Source organism: Thalassophryne amazonica, chromosome 22 (genome assembly GCF_902500255.1).
Source record: "Thalassophryne amazonica chromosome 22, fThaAma1.1, whole genome shotgun sequence".
NCBI classification, from domain to species: domain Eukaryota; kingdom Metazoa; phylum Chordata; class Actinopteri; order Batrachoidiformes; family Batrachoididae; genus Thalassophryne; species Thalassophryne amazonica.
Window position 1 is genome coordinate 30,287,528 of NC_047124.1, and position 24,301 is coordinate 30,311,828.

At 40.6% G+C, this 24,301-nt stretch overlaps 1 protein-coding gene across 1 annotated transcript; it reads left to right on the top strand.

The window, feature by feature from the left end:
* The first annotated feature begins 4,574 nt into the window (after nucleotides 1-4,574).
* Nucleotides 4,575-16,161, top strand: LOC117503977 (troponin I, slow skeletal muscle-like). Its single transcript, XM_034163303.1, has 7 exons — nucleotides 4,575-4,639; nucleotides 8,880-8,921; nucleotides 11,246-11,287; nucleotides 13,617-13,748; nucleotides 13,829-13,918; nucleotides 14,054-14,236; nucleotides 15,890-16,161. The coding sequence occupies exons 2-7, from the start codon at nucleotides 8,901-8,903 to the stop codon at nucleotides 15,989-15,991; spliced, it is 570 nt and encodes a 189-aa protein (XP_034019194.1). The 5' UTR covers nucleotides 4,575-4,639; nucleotides 8,880-8,900; the 3' UTR covers nucleotides 15,992-16,161.
* Nucleotides 16,162-24,301: the final 8,140 nt, after the last annotated feature.

Genomic DNA, 24,301 nt, shown 5'->3' on the forward strand with positions numbered 1-24,301 from the left:
GTCACAATCAGGATCAAAGTTAAGTGATCAAATCAAAATTCAGTGATTCAGATCAAAGATCAGATAGAGCTGTGTGCTGTACGGAGTGTCGTTGACATCCACTTGTCACCTCCCCTCCCCAAACCTTTTCACTAAATGCGTTTGTCTGTGGATCTGTTGGAGGATAAATGCTCAGCTGAGAAACGTGAACCACCTGCTGCACTCTGATTCCGAGTTGGGAATCAGGCTGTGTTAAGGTTAGAGTGTTAGACCAGCAGCCACAGGGCTGAGGTCATATGTCAGCTGCTGTGGGTGTGTCAAAGTGTGGAAGCAGGGAGGGGGTGAGGCAAACTAAACATCTAATCATGAATACATGAATACCAATTTTCCTTTAAATATGTCTTCATTTGTATATTCTATAACTCACAATTTCAAAATATATTAGCTTTTATCACGAGGTTTAAAAGGAGTCATATTCTGAAAAAAAACCCCTCCAACTCTTATACATAACCTCAGGTGAGATTCTGTGTTAGACACCCTTCAAGTCCCACATGTGCTTGTAGACACACCAGTTGCCTTACAATTTTTTTTTTACTGCTTTGAATCATTTCACACTATAAATTAATTTTTATTCACATAAATGACTCACTGTGTTGAAACAATGCAAACAAATGAACCAGTTGCCTTACAAATTATTTACAGTTTTGAAACCTTTGAAACACTACAAATGAATGTTTCTTCAGAAAAATGATTCACTGTCTTGAAACAGCAAAAAGAAATTAACCAGTTGCCTTACAAAATATTCACTGTTTTGAAACCTTGAAACACTACAAATTAATGTTTCTTCCGAAAAATGGTTCACTGTCTTGAAACAGCAAAAAGAAATTAACCAGTTGCCTTACGAAATATTTACAGTTTTGAAACCTTTGAAACACTACAAATTAATGTTTCTTCAGAAAAATGATTCACTGTCTTGAAACAGCAAAAATAAATTAACCAGTTGCCTTACAAAATATTTACAGTTTTGAAACCTTTGAAACACTACAAATCAATGTTTCTTCAGAACAGTGGTTCACTGTCTTGAGACAGCAAAAAGAAATTAACCAGTTGCCTTACAAAATATTTACAGTTTTGAAACCTTTGAAAAAGGCCTCCCTGGCCTCCAAGGCCAAGGAGGCCATGGAGGAGGACTATCGGTCGGCCTCAAAGAGATTCTGGCAAACCATCCGACGCCTCAGGAGGCGGAAGCAGCTCTCCACCCGCACTGTTTACGGTGCGGGTGGAGAGCTGTTGACCCTGTTTGGGGATGTTGTCGGGCGGTGGAAGGAATACTTCAAGGATCTCCTCAATCCCATCGTCACGTCTTCCGAAGAGGAAGCAGAGACTGGGGACTCAGAGGCGGACTCATCCATTACCCAGGCTGAAGTCACCGAGGTGGTTAGAAAGCTCCTCGGTGGCAAGGCTCCTGGGGTGGATGAAATCCGTCCTGAGTACCTTAAGTCTCTGGATGTTGTGGGACTGTCTTGGTTGACACGCCTCTGCAACATCGGATGGCGATCGGGGACAGTGCCTCTGGATTGGCAGACTGGGGTGGTGGTCCCTCTGTTTAAGAAGGGGGACCGGAGGGTGTGTTCCAACTATAGGGGGATCACACTCCTCAGCCTCCCCGCTAAGGTCTATTTTAGAGAACTGGAGAGGAGAATTCGACCGATGGTCGAACCTCGGATTCAGGAGGAGCAGTGTGGTTTTCGTCCTGGTCGCAGCACACTGGTCCATCTCTACACGCTCCATCGGGTGCTCGAGGGTTCATGGGAGTTCGCCCAACCAGTCCACATGTGTTTTGTGGATCTGGAGAAGGCGTTTGACCGTGTCCTTCGGGGCACCCTGTGGGGGGTGCTTCGGGAGTACGGGGTCCGAGGTCCTTTGCTAAGGGCTATCTGGTCCCTGTACGACCGCAGCAGGCCCTTGGTTCGCATTGCTGGTAGTAAGTCAAACCTGTTTCCAGTGCACGTCGGCCTCCGCCAGGGCTGCCCTTTGTCACCGGTTCTGTCATTATTTTTATGGACAGAATTTCTAGGCGCAGCCAGGGTGTAGAGGGGGTCTGGTTTGGGAACTACAGAATCTCGTCTCTGCTGTTTGCAGACGATGTGGTTCTGTTGGCTTCGTCAAATCAGGACCTTCAGCGTGCACTGGGGCGGTTTGCAGCCGAGTGTGAAGCATCCGGGATGAAAATCAGCACCTCCAAATCCGAGGCCATGGTTCTCGACCGGAAAAAGGTGCTCTGCCCTCTTCAGATCGGTGGAGTGTCCTTGCCTCAAGTGGAGGAGTTTAAGTATCTCGGGGTCTTGTTCACGAGTGAGGGACGGATGGAGTGTGAGATCGATAGACGGATCGGTGCAGGATCTGCAGTGATGCGGTCGCTGTATCAGACCGTCGTGGTGAAGAGAGAGCTGAGTAGGGGGGCAAAGCTCTCGATTTACGATCTACGTTCTGATCCTCACCTATGGTCATGAGATTTGTCTCATGATCGAAAGAATGAGATTGCGAGTACAAGTGGCCGAGATGAGTTTCCTCCGCAGTGTGGCTGGGCGCTCCCTTAGAGATAGGGTGAGGAGCTTGGTCACTCGGGAGGAGCTCGGAGTCGAGCCGCTGCTCCTCCACATTGAAAGGAGTCAGTTGAGGTGGCTCGGGCATCTTTTCCGGATGCTCCCTGGACGCCTTGCTGGAGAGGTGTTCGGGCACGTCCCATTGGGAGGAGACCCCGGGGAAGACCCAGGACACGCCGGAGGGACTGCATCTCTCGGCTGGCTTGGGAACGCCTTGGGGTTCCCCTGGAGGAGCTGGGGGAGGTGTGTGTGGATTGGGAGGTCTGGGCGGCTTTGCTTGAGCTGCTGCCCCCGCGACCCAACTCTGGATAAAGCGGAAGAAAATGGATGGATGGATGGATGGATGGATGAAACACTACAAATTAATGTTTATTCAGAAAAAAAATGATTCACTCTCTTGAAACTATAAAAACACAAAATGAAACAGTTGCCTTACAAATGACTTACTGCTTTGAAACCTTTGAAAAAATACAAATTAATGTTTGTTCAGAAAAAATGATTGACTGTCTTGAAACAGTAAAAACACTAAATTAATCACTTGCCCTAGAAATTAATTACTGTTTTGAGACCTTTGAAACATTACAAATTTATGTTTATTCAGAAAAGATTCAGTGTCTTGAAACAGTAAAAGCACTAAATGAACCAGTTGTCTGACAAATCACTTACTGCTTTGAAACCTTTCATACACTATAAAATAATTTTATTCAGAAAAACGATTCACTGTCTTGAAACAGTTAAAACACTGAATGAACCAGTTGCCTTACAAATTATTTACTGCTTTGAAACTTTTCACACACTATAAATTATTTTTTATTCAGAAAAATGACTCACTGTGATGAAACAACAAAAACAACCAGTTTGTTTACTTCTTTTTCCTTTTTGAGCCAAATGAAACAAATGGTTCAGAAAACAAGTCACTCTTGAAATGCTTCAAAACCTTTGCTGTTTGAAATGGGGAAAAAAATCAATAAAAGAATGATTTGCTTCTGAACATGTTCATGTTTCTACAGTGGCGACATTGACGGTAAAATTCATGTTTCCTGTAGAATAATAAATGTGTACTGTCTGACACAGAATAAAGTGCTTCACAAGCAGCTCTCTGAGGCTTGATCCTCCTGTCTTTGTGTGTCGATACAGAGACAAACAGGAATTAGGTTGCTCCAGGAATAGCACCCACACCTGCTGAGGATCAAAAAAAAAAAAAGAAAAAAAAAGTGGCACATTTGTTGCCCCCATGTCTTCATCCATGTTTTTTCAGCTCCTTTGAAAAAAAAAAAAAAAACAACAAAAAACAAACAATAAATAAATAAATAAAATAAAAATAGCAGAAACCAAAAGCAGGTGTGTAGATGGGGATGGGGGTGGATTACAACAGAATGACAACTGCTGCAAATTGATGCGGAGCCAAAATATGGCCACATTTTGCTGCCTCTGTGTTTCCATGTCCATATGTAGGGGATATTAAAAATATAATATAAAGTCAAATGTCACCATTCTATTGGTCACATGACCTTTAAATTTGGATAAAACTCGAATATAACTTATCTTAACTTACATACATAACTCTTATAACTTTAACACTTGCTTAAATGTCATACAGAACATATATTCTAGTGTCACTGAATCACAAAGAGTTACTTTTGTTGATGATTTAATGTCTATCTATCTCTCTCTCTCTCTCTCTCTCTCTCTCTCTCTCTCTCTCTCTCTCTCTCTCTCTCTCTCTCTCTCTCTCTCTCTCTCTCTCTCTCTCTATATATATATATATATAAAAATTGGGGCACTGTGAATATTCCGTACATGGCCACCTGTGATTAATTGTCTTAAATGACACAGTGGTAATACCATCCATTATGGTAACCCTTCTGACTTATTAATACATATCCTTTTGTTGTCTCAGTGTCAGAGTGGGCAGGTTGTCACGACTGGCCTCATGCCCGTGCATTCTTACAGCCCAACGTTATATCTACTGTCCTCTCAGTGTCCATAAAAAGCATTTCACTGTGTCCAACTGCTGCCGTTTGACGTCCTGTGCCTCTGCAGACAAGTCCAAGGTAACACAAACTCAGCTGTGTGGGATCTCGTTCATGTCTGACTTCTTTTTTCATTCCATATTCTCAACATTTTAAGGTAACCTGCACACTATAACTTCATTTTTAAATTAAAACAAAAAGTATTTGTTTTAAATAGGGCAAGGACACAACAACAACAACAAAACAAAAAACAAAACTGACTAGTTAATTACGAATGACAGTCAGGATCAATGCTGCTCTCTTTTAGGTGGTGCTATTTTCACTTGCTCTCTCTGTTTGTTCTTCTTGTTTTCACATACCATTTCTGTAATGTCCGCAAAATACGCGATATGCCCTCTACTGTTCAATGTAAAGAAATGCATTTCTTCACAGTGGGCACAGTCGTCAGTAGCTATTTTTTTTCTGGTTCTCAACATCCATTTGTTTAGATTATTGGTCACTCACGTTTTCTTTGATCCTCATGGTATAGCTGTAAAACATAACACATATTCACAATGTGGAACCTTGCTAAACTAGTTTCTTTGCACGTGTACAACTATACAGTTTGATTATTGACAGTCAAGCAATGGAACTGAAGGTGCTAGCTTTTTAGCTTTCTAAAGCTTGTTAGCTTTCCAAAGCTTGTTAGCTTTCCAAAGCTTGCTAGCTTACCAAAGCTAGCTTCCTGGCACATAGAGAATACCCGTCCTTGTAAAATTCGCTAAAGTAAAAACTTTTTTCAATATACTTGAGGTAAATTCAACACCAGAGAAAATGATACAAAACAGAACAGACATCACAGAGGGTCCCGTAGAAGTAAGTGGTTGTCAAGGACACGTTACATAGACGTATGTGGAAACAAAGTAAAAGACCCATCATACTGTTTCCTTGAGTGATTTTTAGTCATGCTAGCACATAGAACAGCAAGCTCAGGAGATAAGGATCAAATCCTCACACTATTTGTTTGTGTTGTTGGACAAGACACTTCGGCCCGGTTTCATAAAGCAGTCTAATCTTTCAGTCTACTAAACTTACTTAGTCCACTACAGTTAGCCGTCCAACATTATTCATCTAATCTCCATTTCACATTGATGGCTAAACTTGTAGATTGGCTGTATTATGTCAGTCAATGGTTTTCAAAGGCATAATAGCCTTGTGTGTGCCGTTGCCAGGAGAAGGCTCCAATGCGTGAGTTTTGTTTACTTCCGGGTTGGTTGTTGTCATGAACTATCCAGCCTTTGTTTCGTTAACTGACTTTATCAACATTTACGGACACATATGAACTGCAGAACAACGTGCTTAGCACTTAGCCTAGCAATTTCACTCTTCAGTTTCTTCTTCTACACTTTTGTTGAGCCTTTTTGTGTACACAACACTGCTGGGTGCAACAGCAATGCCCGGTGGCTAATGTGAGAACTGTCACAAACACATCATGACAGTCATCATCTGCTGCAACCACGGGCAAAAGCAGAGGAAACAATTCTTTTGGAGGAATATGAGCGATGTAGCGTTGCTCTTGAGCGTTCCATCAAGTGGTGGTACATGATAGCTGCCATTTTTGAGGTAAGACACTGAAGATTTGTCAACTAAAATAATATTAGCCTCCTCTGTACCAGGCTAAAAACTTTAGCCGGGTAACGTGAAACTTTAGCTGACTAAGCCCTTTCTGCAACGACTAATGTCAAAAAATTAGTCAACTAAGTGAGTTTATTCTCACAGAAGCCTATGTTAAAATGTCCAAATTTCATTTAAGCATCTTTAGACATTAGCGCCTATGTAGGACACAGAATACAAAAACTAAGCTAATTAAATAATCAAAAAACACATTTTGCATGATGTGAGTTATGTGAACTTGCTCAGTTGATCCGACTGCAGTGCAGAAATAACATCTTGTGGGTGCTATGGAAACCAAGAGACGGGATCAGTCAGACTTTGGTGGTGGAAGGAAACTAAGGGTGTACATTATGTTTCATTGCAAAACTATATTATATCAATTCTTTGGTGAACAAAATTATGTTTTTGAGGAGCAAAAATATCAGAAAACTTATCACCGTCTTGACTACGGCCGGAGAAAGAGCGAGACAGACTTCTTGCTTCAACTGAAGTCTTTATTAGCGCAGGAGTGAAATGGTGATATTAATACGTCATTTTCACTGAAGGCATGTTAACACTCACACATGTTAAAACTCTAAATAATATACAGCCCGCTGATCACATGGACGGGGTTACCTAGCAACAGTTTCCCCAGTCATAACTCTCAACCGCCGTCCCAAACGCAGCTGCCGAACTTTTAGAAAACCAAGGTCGGTTTTGGCCTTTTGGATGATAAGTGTATATTCTCACACAAGCTTTAACCATAAACAGTTTAGTTTATGGTTAAAGCATAAAACACAATATATTCGAACAACTTATAAATCACACAAAAAATATGACACACACTTTTCTGACATTTCTGACAACCACATAATGATAAAAAAAAATTCTCACAGTAATATTTCATTGATATGCGTAAATCAGAAATCAGGCTTAATGTAAATTATATAACAGGCGCTGATTCACGGATAACTGCTTTCATCTAAATACACTAAGAACTGGTCGATGGTTAATGTTATAAATCAGTTGAGTGATTGCTATGCTACTATTTCAGCATCTCTAGTAAATGTTCAAAGATCAGTACGAGACTCTTGTAGAATCAAAACAAGAAGGTCCAGTGTCCACTCTGCTTCATAACAGGTTTGAATGGGCACAGAAATTCATGCTAACAGGCTGGGATTTTTTATACTGCGCTTTCTGCTCCTTTTGTGGTGCTGCCCCCCAGTGTTGAACAAAAGGAGCACAGTAGTAAACCTGAAGAAGGTTGCTTGTGTGATATGCCCAAACCCCAACCTCCAGCTATCAACAGTGAATCTACCTGGAAGTTGCACTTCCTTAAATGGCCACTTGAGGCTGACTCCAAATGAGGGCAGATTCCCACAGAAGCTTATGTTAAAATGTCCAAATTTCATTTAAGACATTTTTAAGCTATAACTTTATAGACAGCTAGGAGCATGTCAATTTGAGTGACAACTAGTGTGTGTTGTCGAGCAGAGAGTTAGCGCTCTGCTGCCACAGGCTACTAGCTGTGGCTGCTAGCTGCTGTGGTGCACTGTGTCTGTCCCTGGCATTTTATTCTAAATTTCTGTAATAATGTGGCTTGCTGTGCAGTTAATTGTCCTCGCAGATCATCTACGAAATCTGTGCGCCAGTATTTCCATCGAGTTATTTAATCAGTTATGTTAGCGCTATTCTTACTTTTAGCAACAGTAGGTTTAGTTAATCCGTGATTACTGAGGAAGCAATTTTTTATACCCACACTAAAACCACCCTCCATGAAAACTACCCCCAGTCCCCAAAAATATACTTTTATAAAACACCTGAGCTAAAGTTAGCCTGTTAGCTAACAATCTGCTAACTCTGAAATGGGGCGTGTTCAGGCTTCATTCATCTCACACAGATCAGGCAGGGTCTCGTCTAAGCTCCGCCTCTTTATAAGCTTCAGAGTGGCTCTTCTGGGTCTCTACAGATGACCTATGGGTGATGCTACATTGGATACATCCAGTAGTCTTCGGACATGACTAGTACCTGTCTGGTGCTAGGCTAGTACCACAGTCAGAATGCTTGGAAAAGATGCCTGGACATAAATGTCATAGATGATCCAATTATAATTTCAAAATAAAAGCATGATGATATGGCTCCATGTCTTTAAGTCAAAGGGTGGTGGCCAAACGGTTCAGTGCGCTTGTTCCCAGTGTGGGAGGTTCTCAGTTCAAACCCTCGCCCCTGCCCATTCTCCAACATGAAGTTGTGTTCAGAAGGGCACGTGGTGTAAAACCTGTGCCAAAAATCAACCTGCAGATCCACGACAAGTGGAAAACAAGGAAGAAGCGGAAAGGACTTACTTGTTGATTCCTTCATTGATCCAGATTGAAGTACTGGTCCACCTCTTGAAGAAACTGAGATTGAAAACACTATTTCAAATAGAAAATGTTAATGTTCTGGTGGGGGTTATGGTGGGACTAACAAAAACCCATAGTGTTGTTAAAGCTCTGTTAAACCCCCACCACCCCAGTGCTGCCAATGAATTTCCCTCATAATGTCTTAAGTTTGGAACCATTATTGCAGCTTTCTTTTCTTTTTGTAAACTGAAGAAAGATATTTTTTTGTAAGTTATCCTGTATTCCTCAAGTGATTTCCCTTTATGACATCATCATCATCCCATTTTGTCCAATTTTGTTGGTTGCAGGAGCCGAACATAACCTGAGTGATGAATCCGAAGGGGGATAAGGTGAGCCAAGCTATATTCCGCCGTGTTAATCCTGTCTCAAAGGAAAGGGGACACATTGCTGTCATGCACGCGATGTCCTCGTGGCGAGGACCTGGCAGTGGTGATGTGTCACAGTAGCTATCAGCTGCATCACTGAGAATTTTCCACCTTTACTTTGTCCTAAGAATAAAGTTTTATCGTCTTGTGGACCGTGATATGAGCACATGGTGATGTTAATCTTTTTTTCCTTTACTGATAATACAAGCACAGTAACTTTGAACAGACATTTTAACAAGATTTTATTATTTAGAATAAAAAAATCATATTTAAATTTCATGCATTCTGTCAAAAATTTGTTTAGTAATAGTTGCAACAAAGAAGTTTTTCCACAACTGTAAGTTGTGCTTTTCCAGAGACATTGCTGTCCTTTCGTCCGTCCATATAGTGCAACAGGTAACAGAATATTTACAGAGGAATCTTTCAAATGGTGATACAAGCACCAAATTAGGCACAAATACTCTGTAGACATTGCTCTTTTGAAAAAGCAGACTATCCACTTGATTTTTCAGTCGGCAGCCAGATAGGGGTCAATTGCAGATTTACACAGGGGTCAAAATTAAAACATGCTCTGATCATATTGAAAGCTACACCACATTATTCGTCTGATCGCAACGATTCCAAAAAGGTATAGTTTGGACTATCTGCGACTGAATGTTCTGGAGTTATGGGGTAAAAACAACAAAAACTGTGACAAAGGTCAATTTCAGTTTGTACAGGGGGGCAAAGTTAAAGTTGCTCTAATTTTGGTAAAAATTGATGCAAATTACTGATTGAGCTAATAGGATGAATAAATGGAATAGTTTTGACCATGTTGAATGTTTGGTCTCCAAAGTAAAGGTCAAACTATGTTGATGTCCATTGGATTCTATGACTTGTGACATATGTTACCCTGTAACATGATAACTAAGCATGACAGATGGTGCAAACTCTTCCTTTGTAAAACCCAACCAATAATGTTGCATTTGTTCTACCGTACTGTTGTGATGAAAAGGGAGCTGAGCCAAAAAGGTGAAGCTCTTGATCTACTGGTCAGTCTTCGTTCCTGCTCTCACTTATGGTCATGAGGGTTGGGTCATGACTGAAAGAACTAGATCGCGGGTACAAGCGGCCGAAATGGGCTTCCTCAGGAGGATGGCTGGTGTCTCCCTTAGAGATAAGGTGAGAAGCTCAGTCATCCGTGGGGAGCTCGGAGTAGAACCACTTCTCCTTCACGTTGAAAGCCATTTCAGGTGGTTCAGGCATCTGGTAAAGATGTCCCCTTGGCGCCTCCCTAGGGAGGTGTTCTAGGTAGGTCCATCTGGGAGGAGACCCCGGGGAAGACCCAGAACTAGGAGAGATTATATCTCCACATTGGCCTGGGAACATCTTGGTATCACCCAGTCAGAGGTAGGTAATGTGGCCCAGCAAAGGGAAGTCTGGGGTCGTCTGCTGGAACTGTTGGCCCCGTGATCCGATCCCGGACAAGAAGTTGAAGATGAATGAATGAATGAGGTGCTAGGTGTGAAAAACTATGCAGAGGGGAATCTATTGTTACAAACTGTGCACTCCTTTGCATCAGGTGGAACATAGGCCATTACTATATTTTCCATAGTATAAGCTGTTTTTTTATTTTTTGGATAGGTTCAGAAGGTCCTGTGACTTATAGTCTGGTGCTACTTGTATTGTGAAAAATTATACATTCAACAACAACAATAAAAATAATAATACAAAACTATTTAGTGTTTTGCAGGAATCAACATATTAAGCAAAATAAAGTCCAGTCATAAAATAACAAATGTCATTAATAAAAGTACACAACAACAATGCACAAAAAAAAAAAAATCCAAATTCAAGAGCTGAAAAATAAATAAATAAATAAATAAAATGTTTTTGTTGTAGATTTTCCAAGTGGGCCAGGAATGCATGTTCATCTGCATCAAATAACATGCAATATGTCCAATACATGTTTATTTGTCCATCTTATCATATATATATATTTGGAACTTAAAAGTCCTTGAGGTACACACCACATGCTGAGGACTTTCTGAAAAAATTCACTCTTCGGTTTTTCACCCGTGGCCATCTGACCATTCAGTTTGTCCAAATTTTTAGTTTTTTTTTTTCCCTCTTCACAAGACATTTTTTGACAGGTCTGGAAGATACGGTCCACTCCAAACTTCACTTAGCATTTTTCACAATCGTTTTAGGTGTACCACATGACCAACCCCAGTTAAATGTTAGATTATTGTTGCTAATTCATTAATGAAGTATCTTGAAGTTCCACTGACAGCTGTCTTCTCCCACAGCCGAAGTCGAAGATTTCGGCTTCTCGCAAGCTCTCCCTCAAAGTGAGTAACTGTGACAAACACACTTTATGGGACAATGTTGTACTATTGCAAATTTGCAGACAACCAACGCTGTGGATACACAACATCCTTTTGAAATGTCTCTCTGTGGGTCCTATAAAATGATAATGTCGCGTCCCAAAACAATTTTCTATTGGTCCCATGTCTTTTGACCTTTGGTGACCATGAAAGGTCAAACTCATTTTGAATGTCTATTTCAAGAAACTTTTGAAAACAAAAGTGTTACATTTATATTCTTAGAGAAACTATCAGCATTTATTTATTTGTCTGTATGTCCGTCTGTCTGTTAGCAGGATTATGTCAAAACCACTGCATGGATTTTTACCAGATTTGCACCACAGATAGATATTAGGCCATGGAAGACTCCACTGAATTTTGGAGGTGATCTGGATCTGAATCCAGATCCTAGATCAGGATTTCCCTTTGTAGACTTTTAAGGATTAAGTAAGAAAAAGAAACACTTCACAGATTCTCACCAGATTTGCACCACAGATAGATATTAGGCCATGGAAGACTCCACTGAATTTTGGAGGTGATCTGGATCTGAATCCAGATCCTAGATCAGGATTTCCCTTTGTAGACTTTTAAGGATTAAGTAAGAAAAAGAAATACTTCACAGATTCTCACCAGATTTGCACCACAGATAGATATTAGGCCATGGAAGACTCCACTGAATTTTGGAGGTGATCTGGATCTGAATCCAGATCCTAGATCAGGATTTCCCTTTGTAGACTTTTAAGGATTAAGTAAGAAAAAGAAATACTTCACAGATTCTCACCAGATTTGCACCACAGATAGATATTAGGCCATGGAAGACTCCACTGAATTTTGGAGGTGATCTGGATCCTGATCCGGATTCTGGATCAAGATTTCACTTTATACAAGTTTTGAAATAATAACGTCAAAACTACTTAATGGATTTTCACCTAATTTTCACCACACATTGGTGTTAGGCCATGGAAGACTCCATTAAATTTTAGAGCTGATCTGGATCCAGATCCTGATGTGATGATCTGGATCTGAATTCTGGATCAGGATTTCCCTTTGTAGACCATTAAGGATTACATCAAAACTACTGCACGGATTTTTACGAAATTTTCACCACAAATAGATATTAGGCCATGGAAGACTCCGTTAAATTTGGGAGGTGATCTGGATCCAGATTCTGGATCAGGATTTCCCTTTGTAGACTTTTAAGGATAACTTAAAAAACTACTTCACAGATTCTCACCAAATTTGCACCATAGATAGATAATAGGCCATGGAAGATGCCATTAAATTTTAGAGGTGATCTGGATCCGGATCCGGATTCTAGATCAAGATTTCCCTTTGTAGACTTTTAAGGATTACGTCAAACTACTGCACGGATTTTTACAAACTTTTCACCACAAACAGATATTAGGCCATGGAAGACACCATTAAATTTGGGAGGTGATCTGGATCTGAATTCTGGATCAGGATATCCCTTTGTAGACCATTAAGGATTACATCAAAACTACTGCACAAATATTTTACAAAATTTTCACCACAAACAATTAGGCCATGGAATACTCCACTAAATTTGGGAGTTGATCTGGATGCGGATCCTGGATCAAGATTTCACTTTATATAAGCTTTGAAAGAAAAACGTCAAAACTACTTAATGGATTTTCACCAAAGTTTCACCACACATTAGAGTTTGGCCATGGAAGATGGCATTAAATTTTAGAGGTGATCCGGATCCGGATTCTAGATCAGGATTTCCCTTTGTAGACTTTTAAGGATTACGTCAAAACTACTACATGGATATTTACAAAATTTTCACCACAAACATATATTAGGCCATGGAAGACTCCACTAAATTTTGGAGGTGATCTGGATCCAGATTCTGGATCAAGATTTCACTTTATATAGGCTTTGAAGGATTATATCAAAAATACTTCACGGATTTTAACCAAATTTGCACCACAGATAGATATTAGGGCATGGAAGACGCCACTGAATTCTGGAGGTGTTCCAGATCCGGTTTCTGGCTCAGGATTTGTTGGGAGTGATCTGGATGAATATCCAGGTTGTGCAACAGAAAGATACAACATCACAATGTAAAACCAAGATCAGGAAGACACTATTTTGTTTCAACTTGTGAATTAAATATCAGATTTCAACATCTTGATCAGTCGGATCATTCTGGATCAGTTTTTGTATTGTATTGTGGAATTCGGATCTGTTATTCTGAGTCCTTGCCAATCCTTGGCGGACGTCAGAAACCTCAGATTGCTCTTGTTTACATCATTAGTATTTTTAATGTTTTATATCTGCATTGGCCAATCAGATGCTGCTCCTCACAAGAGCTTGTGAGGATCTGGAGCGAGAGAGGCAGGAAAGGGAGGAAGAAAAAGCTCGCTATCTTGGAGAAAAGTTGCCTCCATTGCAGCTCTCTGGAATGTCTCTGGATGAGCTACAAGTGAGTGTCACAGCAACAAACCGGCATTTTTTCTGCAGCAAAATACATTTTTAAAGCTTCAACTGTTCATTTCTCCTCAGAATCTGTGCAAGCAGCTTCACGAAAAAATTGATGTTGTGGATGAAGAGCGATACGACTGCGAATCCAAAGTGAACAAACACAACAAAGATGTGAGTTGCTACTCGTTTAGTTGATCTGATGCATCAGTGTTTGTCACCCGCGCAGGTTTCTGGTTTAAAACAGCTGTTTCAGTGTTTGACAGAAGATCGGAGAAGTTTGTTTTCCACGGTTGTGATGATTTTCAGATCCACGAGTTGAAGCTGAAGGTGCAGGATCTTGGAGGCAAGTTCAAAAAGCCTGCGCTGAGGAAGGTGAGGGTGTCGGCCGACGAAATGATGAGAGCGCTGCTGGGCTCCAAACACAAGAGCTCCATGGACCTCAGAGGCAACCTCAAGTCTGTCAAGAAGGAGGATGTCAAACAGGACAAGGTACCGCATCCCACACAAAACGTCACTCATTTGATGCTCAAAGTTTGGTTACCTCGGTATGTCAAATGTTCCTCTCACGAAGGTTAGGAAACAGGAACACCACGTAGAATAGATGGCGCAAACAAGAGGCTTCAAAGTCGGGATCAAATCTTACTGATTAAGATCAAAGATTTGATCCAGTGTCAAAGGATGGCAATCACGAGCAAAGTTCAGCAATCAGGATTAAAGTGTAGCGATTGGGATCAAAGATCAAATTCAGTATCAGAGGACGGCAATCAGGAGAAAAGTCTGCAATCAAGAATAAATCTCTGTTATTTGGCTCAAAGATCAGATTCAGTGTCCAAGATGGCAATCAGGAGCAAAATTCAGCAATTAGTAGCTCAGTCATTAGGATCAAAGATTACATTCGGTATCAAAAGATAGCGCTCAGGAGCAAAGTTCAGCATTCTGGATTAAAGCTCAGTGGTTAGGATCAAAGATCAGATTCAGTGTCAAAGGATGGCAATTAGAATCAGAGTTCAGGATAAAAGGTCAAAGATTAGGCTCAAAGATTACATTCAGTGTCAAGAGATAGCAATCAGGAGCAAAGTTCAGTATTTTGGATTAAAGCTCAGCGATTAGGATCAAAGATCAGATTCAGTGTCAAAGGAGAGTAATCAGGATCAAAGTTCAGCAAGCAGGGTTAAAGTTCAGTGATTCGTATCAAAGATCATATTCTGTGTGAAAGGACAGCAATTATGATCAAATGTCAACAATCAGGATCAAAAATCAGTGAGTAAGATCAAAGATGAATAATTTGGATTAAAGGATAGTTTTGGGTTCAACTTTTTTTGGTCAAAGGGAGCAAAAATGACCTGGGAGGAGCAGGTCAACAGAGAGACAGACAGACATGACCTTAACCCTTGTGATTAACAACTTGTCTTTCCTGGACAATTCAAGAACATACCTCTATATGCACCACGGCTCATGCAACTTACACTGAAAACCTTACATTTAGACCTTTGACCAACAGTGACCTTTACCCCAGAGATGGATATTAGGCAAATTTGATCTCGCCAATTCCAAAACCAAAGTTTGTATACGTGCTATGTTTGGTGAACACTGTCGGGAGAAATAAGAACACTTACAAAACTTTGCAGGGCAAATCTGCAGTTAATTGCCACATATCAAATTTTGTACTCATTAAAATGAGCAAAAAGACAAATACTGCTCAGATAATAGTATAATACTGCTCATTCTTTGAAAAGGAAAGCTGATAATCTACTGCGATGTTTCCATCAATTAGCATACCAACTAGGTGACCTTAACTTTGCAGTTTTGACAATATCTCAGCTGTGCTTTGTCGTATAAAATTAATATTTATGCCATGAGAGAGAATCCCAGCAAGTCGTTGTTACTCCTCACTCAGGGGGAGGAGGAGTAACAGGAAGACAGAGGACAGGAATGAGAGGAACAGTAGTAGCCAGTAAACCAGTATGTCTGGTATATCTTTTTTACTTTCACTTTTGATGCTGTGTGCTTCTTACTCTGTATGCTGCTATACAATGCTGCTGGAACCTCAATTTCCCTGAGGGAGTCTTCCCAAGGGATCAATAAAGCTCTATCTAATTTTATGTGTTTTATTAGCATTTGCGTTTTGCATGTCTCCTATAGGTGCTGACTACCGAAGTGGGCGACTGGCGTAAGAATGTGGAGGCCATGTCAGGTATGGAGGGCCGCAAGAAGATGTTCGACACAGGTGGCGGTGCGCAGTGAGCCGCAACGGCCGGAGATGATCGATGAAGAGCGAGAACAGATGGATGTACTTTGGGCTGATGCAAATAACATCATGTTGCAGTAATAGATTTTTTTTTAATTCCTAGATTGTTTTGTTATTAATCAATAAAAGTCTAACTGCATAATAAGACATGAGCACTGGTGACATATTTCTTTACGTGGCTTTATGTTGAATTTTCGGTACACAAATCTCTCGGAAAACTATCTTTTGAGAAAAACAGACACGTTGTGTTTTCTAACTATTCTTTTTGCATTCAGACACTTCAGCCACATGTGAGAAAATATTACTCCGCACATACACTGAGGTCCATACGTATTTGGGCAGCGGCAGTTTCGTCATTTTGCTTCTGCACTCCATCATAATGGAGACAAGATGAAATAATCAAGATACTGTTGGAGTGTCAGCTTTAATGTTTTAATTCAAGGGGTTTTACAAAAATATTATATTGTCAAAAATTTCACAGCCCCTCTATTTTCTGAGCCCACAAGTAATTGCACAAACATAGGTATTTGTTAATACAAAAAATTACTTTACTTCTATTTTATTTTAAACATAAATCAGGGAGATAGATACATGAACATTTCCACATCCCCAAATACATTTTATACTTTATTTATGTAAATTATTATGAAATACAAACAGTATGGTACTGTATGGTAAAGCTCTCTGGAGTGGGCAGTTCGACTGCAAAGACTCATGAGACAGGAAAAAGTTTTGAATTTAAGATTAAGATTTTAATCCATAGTGATATTGCACAGAATGTTCAAATAGTTTAGGGGTAGGCCCCATTTGCAACGGCTAAAAGGTGCATAGATCTCGATTTCTGCCTTTGGAAGAAGGCAGAGGCTGTGCCTAACCACACGTGTCAGACAGAGACCAACTGTTGGCAGTAAGGTGGAGGAGGTAGCGTTCAGGTCAGCGACTGCAAGCAGCAGAGAGGCGAGTAAGAATTGATATTTTTGAAATAACATCCACCTTTTTTGCTGGTAGAGAGCTGATGACTGAAAGGGGGACCAGCTATTTCTGATTAGAGATCTCAGCTGTGACTGTTTAGAAGTAAGTCCTGTATAGGGACTAAATAGATGAGAGTCCACTACAGCTCCCCCAGGACAGGACGCCAGTTTGACGCAGGTTACTTCCCCTGCCAAGCTGGTAATTATTTACAGCTGGGTGGACAAAGACAATGTAGATGAAGTGTCTTATCCAAGGACACAGACAAGTAGTGTGAGAGGGATAGAAACCCACAGTAATCTGAAAATAATCATTAACATCACTCATCTTCAAAATTAAGCATATTTTAGCAGTAGCCTTTGTTGATAAGGTGTACACTGCAGTTTTTGTGCAGAATAGCTTTGTTTGTGTGCACGGTGCATGACGTGCTTCTGTGTACGAGTCAGTGAGGTGACTATCATCCTCATTCGAAGTACTAAAAGTCAGAAGGAGCATCAGAAATAGCCCCTGGAGCCCTGCAGGCACCCTTCAGCTGATTTATGGTGTGCACTGATTATAGCAGAGCGTACGCAATCCGAGCTGCTCAGCACGTGGAAAATCACTTTCAAGTGCGCTCGCACAACATGCACAACATCATCAAGTGATTGTGTGAGATATGCAGAGAACATCCGCTTAGTGTTCATAGGATACACGCATACAGCTGGACTATAAATATGCAACTTTCAGAGCAAATGCTGCAGATGTGACATCCAAACTGCATGTCAGGTAAATGCCGTGCACGGAAGAAGTCATGACAGTGGAATTGTTGGTGCAATGTGTTGACACAGATACAAACATGTAACTGTGCTGTGGTGTCAGCGCCACATGATGGCACTGCACAATAACAGGTCTGCTGTCAGTGTTCACAAAAGGTAAATGAAGGTGGAATTATTACATCGGAGAAGCAGCAAAACGGTGTATTTTTCACTAGCGTGTGTGTGTGTGTGCATATAACTCAAAAGCAGCTGGATGGATTTCCTTCAAACTCGGTGGGAATATTACCTGGATGGGTATCTAGCGGTGGTTAGGTTTTGAAGTAGTTTTGGCAAAGGTTAGAGATCAAAGGTCAAAGAAAACATCATTAAAAACAAATTTTGTGTATCTCAGCAACCAAAAAATCCTAGATGGATCAAACCTGGTGGAAATATAATGTAGATTTTGGAGATGTTTGGTCAAAGGTTAAGGATAAAATGTTTTTTTTTAAAAAGCACTTCTTCCTAGAGGTGAATAGATTTGGAATAGTTTATCCAAAAAATCAAAGCAAAAAGAAAACATGGTCCAAGAACCCTTTTTTTCTATAACTCAACAACCAAGAAGCCTAGATAGATTAAACCTGATTGGGATATTACTTGAAAAGTATGAACAACGTAATGAAGTCACATCCAAGTATCCAAGGATCCTCCAAAGAGTCCTAGTACCAAAGACCATTCCATTTGTCACCTTTAGGTCACTGGTTAACATCCAAGTTTCACAACCATACAGCAAGACAGGCAACACCAGGACCCTAAAGACTCTGAATCTTAGTCTTGATCCAGGATAATTTCAACCCAGATGCTCTGATCCATCTCAAGTGTTGCAAACAGAGTGTCCAATTCAATTTGTTTTATTTATACAGAGCCATATCACAACAATGCTGCCTCAAACCTATTCACACGGGCAAGATCTAACCTTACCAACTCCCCTGAACAAGCACACAGGCGGCAGTGGTAAGAAAAAAAACTCAGTCTGGTGACAATGAGGAAGAAACCTCAAGCAGACCATATTCAGAGGGGTGACCCACTGCTTAGGTCATTCTAATAGTTACAAGGTTTTTTACAAAAGATGAAGAATTAAAGAGCAGAGTGCCAGGAGGACTCATCAGGACTTTTGATATGTTATTTAGGATGGGTTGGGAGTCATTAAACTTTAGTTTGTATAGCATTATTTAGCAGGAAATACCAAAATTGCAATGCTTTTGAGCTACCTCTAAAAATTTTTCACAGCATGTTTTTTCATCAGTTGAAACCTGTTCAGGGGGTGAGAGTATTAAATTTCAAAACTTTGCAAAATATGGACCACTCTAATGCCCTTCCAACAAAAGGCAGCAGCAGGGTTATTCCCATGAAGAGCAGAAACAGAAATCTTTCTTTGTTGCTTTGGAGTTGCACGAGTATGTAAGTGATGGTTGACATGAAAATTGCCTTTGAAGAATTCCTTTTAAGAATTGAAGAATTCCTGGTGAACCTCTACACTGCCATCATTGAGTCCATCATCTCCTCCTCCATCACCGTCTGGTACGCTTCTGCCACTGCTAAGGACGGGAGCAGACTGCAGTGTATCATCCATGCAGCAGAGAAGGTGATAGACTACAATCTGCTATCCCTACAGGACCTGTACACCTCCAGGGCCCTGAGGCAAGCAAGGAAGATAGTGGCCGATCCCTCTCACCCAGGACACAAACTTTTTGTCACCCTCCCCTCTGGCAGACGGCTGAGATCCATCAGGACTAAAACCTCAAGACACAAAAACAGCTTCTTTCCATCCGCAGCTGGACTTATAAATAATGCCAGAAACCCCCATTTACCCCCCACACACACTCCCATAAAATACAGGCTGATCATCCCTGCACTGACAGGTACTGTACATCTGTATGCCTGCACAGGAAACATAGTTTTGCCCATTTGTCTATTTGCTTTATGTCTTACGGAAGTTTTTTTTCTTTTCTCCCTTTTCTCTTATTACATCCTCCAACGATGAAATAAAATCATGAGCGTTTATTTGTCTGTCTGATTTGTAGGACGATTGCATCAAAACTACTGCACGGATTTTCACAAATTTTCCACCATGGATACATATTAGGCCATGGAAGACTCCATTAAATTTTGGAGGTGATCCAGATCCGAATTCTGGATCAAAATTTCACTTTATATATGCTTTGAAGGATTACGTCAAAACTACTTCACGGATTCTCACCAAATTTCCACCACAGATAGATATTAGGGCATGGAAGACTCCACTGAATTTTGGAGGTGATCCGGATCCAGATCCGAATTCTGGATCAAACTTTCACTTTATATACGCTTTGAAGGATTACGTCAAAACTACTTCACGGATTCTCACCAGATTTCCACCACAGATACATATTAGGCCATGGAAGACTCCATTAAATTTTGGAGGTGATCCAAATCCGAATTCTGGATCAAAATTTCACTTTATATATGCTTTGAAGGATTACGTCAAAACTACTTCACGGATTCTCACCAAATTTCCACCACAGATAGATATTAGGGCATGGAAGACTCCACTGAATTTTGGAGGTGATCTGGATCCAGATCCGAATTCTGGATCAAAATTTCACTTTATATACGCTTTGAAGGATTACGTCAAAACTACTTCACGGATTCTCACCAAATTTCCACCACAGATACATATTAGGGCATGGAAGACTCCACTGAATTTTGGAGGTGATCTGGATCCAGATCCGAATTCTGGATCAAAATTTCACTTTATATACGCTTTGAAGGATTACGTCAAAACTACTTCACGGATTCTCACCAAATTTCCACCACAGATACATATTAGGGCATGGAAGACTCCACTGAATTTTGGAGGTGATCTGGATCCAGATCCGAATTCTGGATCAAAATTTCACTTTATATACGCTTTGAAGGATTACGTCAAAACTACTTCACGGATTCTCACCAAATTTCCACCACAGATACATATTAGGGCATGGAAGACTCCACTGAATTTTTTAAAGGTGATCCGGATCCAGATCTGGATTCTGGATCATGATTTCCCTTTATATTGGCTTTGAAGGATTTCTTGAAAACTATTTCATGGATTCTCATCAAATTTACACCACAGATAGATATTTGGGCATGGAAGACTCCATTAAATTTTGGAGGTGATCCAGATCCGGATTGGCGGATGTCAGAAATCTCTGATTGCTCTTGTTGTTGTTTATGCACCGATTCATTCTTACATAAGTATTTTTTATTATTATTGTTGTTTATACATCAATGACACCAGATTAAATTCCTTTTATGTGAGAACTTTTTTGGCAATAAATTCGATTCTGATTTTACTCGTAGTGTAGTGGCTGCACTCTCTCTCTTCTGCATTGTGTATTGTTGACTCCTCCCACTTGCTGCCCTCCAGACTTAAACTCATGATCTTTGCGGTATGGGAGGCGGCCACTCTGACCAGTTGGCTTAAACCCGGGCTCTGGTTCTGTGGCCAGAGAATCTGATTAGCTGTTGAAGAGTGAGGTTTACTGACTCCTACTGGCCTCTGTCACATTAGCAAAAATTCAAGGTCAAGGAATTTGGTAATTCAAGTGGATTTAGCTCAAATGTGGCTCACGCTAAGGTAGGCTCCAGAATTGCCCTGGCAAGTTCAGCAAGAGAGTAATCGAAACTAAAAAGCAATTTTACTTTGCTTATGTCAAATCGCATAGAACATGACCATGTGGATGTTGGACTGATGATGGATTAGGAGCAGGTGTAGTAGAATTTGCATGTAGCAAGTCTGCCCCCTGCTGGTTAAGCTGCAGGAAACAATCTTATCACGTGCACGAGGAGCAGGTGTTGCTGAAATTAATGCAGCTTGAAAGACGAGGTCGGCTCGCCACCAAGGCTGTGCACAATTTAATCCAAATTCATTTCAGCCTTTCTGAGATAAAATGAGTTTTTTAATTTTTGTTAATAGAATTTGCCTTCAGTAACAGAGCAAAGCACGGCAGTGAAAAGCCTCCTCGTTCCTCATCCCACAGCTCTGGCTCCTCTCTGGAAAAATAAGGCGGATTTCCGTGAGCCGTGAGATAGAATAAGTCACAGTAAATAATTACTGCCGCGGCTCCAAGTGCTGCTAGTTTATTCCACTCGTGGAATAACCAAAATGGAAAGAAAAATGAGCACGTCTCGCAAAGACAACCTGAAAGCAGACACATGCAGCACGTTTGTGAACGTGTGCATGTGGCCTAATGAGAAAGTGTGATTGATGTCATTAATCTTCTACGTACAGTCGTGTTTATTACTGCCAGGACCGTTTCAATGCAACGGTCCTGGCGGCAACCGAGGGCAACCGGCTGACATTTTCCAACGACTAATGTGTCTCGTTAAAACGTCCTTCACTCGACCTTGTTTGTTCTGAGACATTTAAAGAGGGTCTTGCTTCTCTAATTGGATGTCAAAACATTGCAGTTAATTCATCTCAGCAAACATTTGTCACATTTTGAAGCTGTGACAACATAATTGAAGTTAATCCTGTCTGCCACAAGGTGGCAGTATTGGGTTATATGGCCGACTATGGTTGAGTGACAGCATGGTAACTAACAGTAGTGGGCACAGCTAACCAAAAAGTTAGCTTTGATAACCATTGATCTGCTAACTGAAAAGTTAACTTTGATAAACGCTAAACCGATAAACTGCAAAAAAACAAAAAAAAACCCAAAAAATTTAGCAGACGTTACCGCTAACTTTTAGTTTTGACTCTGTTGCGGCCACATCGGATTACGCTGTCAACTACTGATAAGCCAGTTTCGAATTTAAGCACCGCAAGGCCAAGTCACATAACCCCCGCATTCCCAGGAACACAAACGCAACACGAAGCACAAAAAAAAAAAAAAACATAAATAGAACTTTACTGATCCCTTGGGAAGACTCCCTCAGGGAAATTGAGGTTCCAGCAGCATTGTATAGCAGCACGCAGGGTAAGAAGCACATAGAATACATACCAGATAAATAAATACTGTTCACTACTGGTTTTTACTGTTCCTCTCATTCCCGTCCCCTGTCTTCCTGTTACTCCTCCTCCCCCCAAGTGAGGAGTTGCACAGTCTGATGGCCTGAGGGACAGAGGAGTTTTTTTTAGCCTGTTGGTCCTGCACTTGGGAAGGAGCAGTCTGTGGCTGAAGACTGGCATCGTCCATAATGCCAAGTAGCCTTGATTGAGGAAGTAACCCAAGAAGGACTAGTGTCCTGCTCGGAAGGAGTCATAGGCTTTCACCCATGCCACTTTTGGGTATCCAGGGATGAGCATATCTAAGCTGATGTGTGCACATGCTCACAGTCACAGGTCAAGGGTACTGACAGCAAAATCCTTTGGAGATCACACCGGGTATCTCGCTGACTAGCATGTCGCTTCCTGTGGATGTGACAAATAAGCAACTCGAGGAAAATCCTCCTACATCACACTCTCCATCTGGATGTGCGACCCTAAAGGTGACCTTTAAAAAAAAAAGCATTAGACTGGTGGATTGAAGGATTTACACGTGTGTGTGCACGTGCACGCGCAGGATGATCAGCACACTCCGCTTAGCGAAAAGTGGATTCAGAGCGCAGGCTGAACGTCTCCACGACCTCAATGAAAAATTCACTGAAAACAAACGGGGAAACACAAAGCTGAGCCTCATTGCGGATCCAGGTGATGCAACCAAAGGGTTAAAGGTCAAATTTGGCTCAAGTAAAAAGTTTTTTAATGAGAAGGCACCCGCCAGTCATCAGCTGAAAATTCTGTGTTAATGAAAGCGTTCAGCAAGACCGATGGACCAGCGTGCCTCGTATTTAAATGAGGTTTTTAAATGGCTTGTAATGATATCATTTATTATATTCTTTGGAAAAGTACTTATTATGGAGTAAAACACTGAGAATTCGACAATAATATGGAAGTCTGGATTTTGACTAGAAACTGCATAAAATAGGATAAACTTGTCCAGTGTGCCAGAATTTCTCATTATGGGTCTTATATATAATTATTAACATATTGTAGTTTCTGAAGTATAAGTATATAATGTAAGTATACAAGTTTTTTTTTTTTTTTTTGCTAGTTTGGGATGTCATGTGACTTAAACTCCAGAGCAACTTATATACAAATAAAATAAATAAATAAAAATAAAAATGCATTCTTTATTAATAATACTAATTATAATGACTATTTATATCAGGATTTCCCAGGAATCAAAGCATTAAACAAAATGAACTGTAATAATAAAATAATTAATGCCAAGAATAAAAAAGTACATGACAGCCATGCACAAAAGAAACAAAACAAAAAATAAAGAGATGAGAATACTGTAAAAAGATATGACTTACACTCTGAAAAATATGGTACTCCCAAACTGAAGTAGCACATATTTCTTTAAAAACAGAGAAAATTTAGCAAAAAATACACACATTTCTCTATGCAATGTGGAGTTGCATCAGGAAGGGCATCTGGTGTCGCAGACCAAACGGTCCCCCCTAAAAAATAATTCTGCCCTGCCTTCACTGCGCATGCGTCATTAGTCGCAGTTCACGGATTAACACCTTGTTTCTGCT